Source organism: Buceros rhinoceros, unplaced genomic scaffold, assembly GCF_000710305.1.
Source record: "Buceros rhinoceros silvestris isolate BGI_N320 unplaced genomic scaffold, ASM71030v1 scaffold32022, whole genome shotgun sequence".
Lineage (NCBI taxonomy): Eukaryota > Metazoa > Chordata > Aves > Bucerotiformes > Bucerotidae > Buceros > Buceros rhinoceros.
The window spans coordinates 48,828-53,107 of record NW_010398911.1 but is presented as its reverse complement, the minus strand read 5'-3'; the positions used below and the strand labels follow the sequence as shown (position 1 = coordinate 53,107).

The following is a 4,280-nucleotide window of genomic DNA, read 5'->3' as shown; positions in this document are numbered from 1 at the left end:
CAGAGCCATTTTTCCCGGGAGATGGGAACGCAGCGGGGAACCGTTTGGTCTCTTTCTCACAGCAAACAGTAAATCTTGGTAAAACCAGGAAGGCAGGCACTGAGCTCTTGACCGTCAGCCAGCCTTAGCCAAGTCTCGTGGCTATGTGAGAGAGACCACGCTGCCCCGCTTGGGGCTCCAGAGGAAGGCCAGCCTCGCTGACGCTGCGGCTTCTCTGAACGGAGACTTCTTCCCGGGGGACAGGGGCAAAGCTTCCTCTGAAGAAAGTGTGTTCTTGTTCTGTGGCTGGGAACTAAAGCCAGAACTACGCAAACCACGCCTACCTACTTCTGAGATGAGCCACCACCGCTTGGTTCACACCCACCTGGACAGTCACAGGCTTTGAACAACAGCCTCACCCAGCCCCTGGGTCTGATCTTCAGGTCTCCGCTGACTGAAGCACCATCAAGTCACAAAGAAGGGGAGGCAGGGGGAGGCAGCCGTGCTCGTCCTCCCGCTCCCCAACGCCGGCTCCACCAGTCTCTAGTGCAATTGGCTGCGCTGGGCTCCTGCTCCACGGCTGCTGCGGGTGGCTCTGGGCAAGGGTCCCGTGTACAGTGTAGTGCACATCACCTCAAAGTTCCAGCCCCTGAAGTACAATCCTTTTGGTCATTCATATATTACAACCCTCTTTATTTTTCCCCCTACCCCTTTTTTGTTAAAAAAAATAAAGTTTTTTGGGCGTTTTCAGGTTCTGTTTCTTCTGATTTTCCTTCTTTCTTCTGAGTGTGGTGGGACCGTGGTGGTTCACGGGCCATCTCTTACTGGATCCCTCGAAAGAGACACATGGCAAAGATCATGGCAAACAGCTGGGAAGGGTGGGGGGGGAGAAAGGGGCAAAACCAAAACAGAGAGGCACAAAGTCAGCTGCATCTTCCAGCAGATCAGCAAAGCCCTCCCTGTCCCCTCACTCCCTCCTGCCCAGCAGCCAGTGGTGCACCGAGGGGACCCTTCCACCACCCGGGGGAGGCTGTGGGAAACCTTTTTGGTCTTTCTGAAGGCAATCCGTTCCCTCCTTCCCCTATCCCCACCCCCGCACTGTCTGTGGCTAAAACAACAGACCGTGTGCCCCGAGGGGGACCCTTCCACCACCCGGGGGAGGCTGTGGGAAACCTTTTTGGTCTTTCTGAAGGCAATCCGTTCCCTCCTTCCCCTATCCCCACCCCCGCACTGTCTGTGGCTACAGCAGCAGCCTAGTGTTGTTCCCGAACCACCCTGGTGTCACAGGGCTCCGCGCTCCCTGCTCTGCACAGCATTGCCACTGCCTGCAACGGGCACGGCATGGCCGTTGTGGGAGCTGCTGGGCTCCTCTGCCCCGAGCCCTCTGCTTTGCCCAGGACGGGGGCTGAGGAAAGCGCCCAGCCTGGCCCCAGCAGTGCTGCAGGGACATCACTTCGGGGCGAGTACCGCGTCCGGTGGCAGCCTGTTCCTCAGACACATCACCAAAGAGCCAGGGACTAGCGCAGGGTGACGGAGCAGCTCAGGAGCTCCAAAGAGAAGTTTCTGAAGCAAAGGCAGAGTTTGAACACAGTAACCAGGTGGCAGATCGGTCGTCTTGCCGTGATGAGGGTGGAGGCCCTGGGGCAGGTGGCGGGTCTCCGAAGCCCTCGTGGCAGGGTGCGAGGTGGCACTGCAGGCACGCAGCCCTGGTTATTTCCCTGCCTTTCGTGGCAAAGGACCACGCATCCAGCTCTTCCCAGGCAATCAGAACCACAAACTGATAAGGTGCTGGCAGGCTGCAGGAGCAGCTTCCCCGGGCGAGGAGGAGTGACTGCACACTGCTGCTGGCCATCGACCAGCTGCTTTTCTCCTGCGCACACAACAGCACGTACCTCGATGGCCAACACTCCGATGGCGAGGGCTCCTGCGAGGTACACGTAGGTCTCAAAGGAGTTCAGGATCACAGTGTAGCAGCCCTAGGGAGGACAAACTGTGGTGAGACTCACCAGAGCAGCACATGGGGGTGTTCCCACAGCACAGACCCCCGAGAAGAGGTGTCCTGGGAGCCAGGCACCACAAGCACGGCTCCCTCTCCCCCCTGTCCCAGCCCCACACTCAGTGCCGGAGCAGGGAGGGGTTTGCTGAGGTGCCATGGAGAGGTTCACAGCCACAAGCCCTCCCTGACCACCAGGCATGGTGACCTCTTGCAGGGCAGAGAGGAGCAGCAGGAGAGGGTCTTCCTCTGCAAGGACAGAGCATGGGGGAGAGGGCCCTCGGGCCAGATGACAGGCAGGGAAAAGGACCGTTTGTTTGAAGCCAAGCAGGAGGTTCTTGAATCCTCCCTCACAGCCAGCAGCATTTTCACAGCCGGTACCTTTTCTCTGTGCCTTCCCCCAAAGGGGCGCAGATGAACACCTCCTGATCTTCTGGCTACAGGAGAATCTTAAGAACTCAGGGCCTCCCACTTAAGCAGCGTAGCCACCGTCATCTTTAATGTCCTTTATTCCTGCTCATACATTAACAGCAGGTAGGTTTCTGCCAGGGTTTCAGGGTGTTTCTGGAGATCACCAGCTTATCCTGGCCTCAGTTCTCCCAGCCGAAAATTCCAACCTACCAGCAAATCTCTGCAAATAGGTTGCTCATAAAGACACCACTTCAGGAAACCAGATCTGTTACCTGCTCTCACCCTCTTCCTCCAAACGCCTTTCTCTTGCCCTCCCTGCTGGTTGTCATCCCTCTCCTCCTGCTCTGCTCGCAGCCATCAGAGCTGGCAGGAGCAGCTCGGAGCTGTCTGCTGTGATCTCTCACCCAGGGTGCCTTTGCCAACCTCTTCCAGCTGCCAGGCAGGGAACAGCTCGCAAGCTGCTTCCAAACCCCTCCGCTCCCTTTCACTAGCTGTGACTCGGTGCTGAGAGAGGACCACTGCTCAGGCTGGAGAGAGGAGGAGGCTGGACACAGGTCACCCCGGAGCTCGGCTGCCTTCTTACTGCTGAGGTGAGCACAGCCAGGAACTCGGCTAGGAGGTTTCTTGGTGACATCGTAAGGAGACGGGTCTGCACTATCAGCAACAACGATGTTATGCCGAACTGTCTTGTTCCAGACTAGAAAAACTGCCAAGTCGAGAGGCCTGGCAAAATAAATGCCCTTTTCTACTGTAAAGAGTTAAAGAGCAGTCAGGGGCAGCTCTGCAACACTTCTCAGAAAGCAGTCCCTGTTTTCAGTGGCTGTTTAACCCTTGATCTCTTGGTTGCATCCACTCTTGATGAGGAGTCTGTGAACCGAACTGGAGCCACTACCAGAGCCAGTAAGAGCCGAGGCCATCCCGTCCTTGCTGACCTTCTCAGAGACAGAACCAACTTCAGAAACTCAGTAAAATGTGATGTGAACTTCCACCCCATCTCTCAGTCCCTGGGGAAAATCTGCCTATTTCTGCTGATTCAGATGTGAGCCACAGCCAGAACGGCACAACCCGCCAGCCTCCCCAGCTCCCCATGACCGCGGCAGCCACCCCTCTGCCCCCCTGAAACTCCTTTTCCCACCGTTTGTCTTCCCTTACCTGTCGGTTCTGGAACCTCTCGATGCCTCTGAGACAGGCTTCCCTGTCGATGAACATCCCTTCCCGGCTCTGGAGCTCTCGCTGGCAGCAAGCCTCCGGCGGCGTCGCCTTTTCCCCAGAGGAGTACAGAAAATGAGGGACAGCTTCAAAGTCCTCGGGTCCGTTCACTCCGCAGCAGGCAAACTAGGGAGAGGCAGGGAGAGAAAGGAAGGCAGAGCTGACTCTGTGCCGCAAAAGCCAATACGAGAAATCCACCCAAGACCTGTTCTTGGAGAGATCAAAGCTATAGTCAAAGCAGAGACAAAACAACTGTTGTCCCCAAAGAAGGGGGTTGTGCTTGTGCCTTGCAGCTTCTTTATCATCAAAGCCTTCTTACATGTACCCACGTCGCACTGTAGGCTCTGAGGTACCACTGGGAAACCTGCCACGAACTGCACGGGGCTTTGGAGCACATCCCCAACGACTGGCTCGAGCTCACCCTGCAGCACAAGCCAGGCTCCTTCCCCCCACAGCGAAGAGCCAGGATCCCTGCTGCTCACAGGCACTGCTGGGTGACCCAAGTCAGGTCCCTTCTCAGCATTCAAGTCAGGTCCTTTTTAACGATTCAAGTCATACTCTGACTCTGTCTCCTCTCAGTCAGCAAAAGGAAATGTCTTTATTAAAGCCCTGAATCAGCATGCAGGGCAGCAATCATCTTTTTCTTTCAAGATGAAAATTGACTTCTCATCTGCAGAGCCTGACATCC

General features: G+C 56.4%; 1 protein-coding gene across 1 annotated transcript in view; it reads right to left on the bottom strand.

Moving 5' to 3' along the window:
- Nucleotides 1-746: 746 nt before the first annotated feature.
- The window catches only part of TSPAN18 (tetraspanin 18), a 13,010-nt gene continuing 9,476 nt past the window's right edge, over nucleotides 747-4,280 (bottom strand). Inside the window, exons 6-8 of the mRNA XM_010131287.1 lie at nucleotides 3,536-3,718; nucleotides 1,872-1,955; nucleotides 747-848 (exon numbers count right to left, since the gene is read on the bottom strand). Coding sequence (XP_010129589.1) covers nucleotides 801-848; nucleotides 1,872-1,955; nucleotides 3,536-3,718 — 315 coding nt within the window. The 3' untranslated portion in view covers nucleotides 747-800. The remainder of the gene's footprint in view (nucleotides 849-1,871; nucleotides 1,956-3,535; nucleotides 3,719-4,280) is intronic.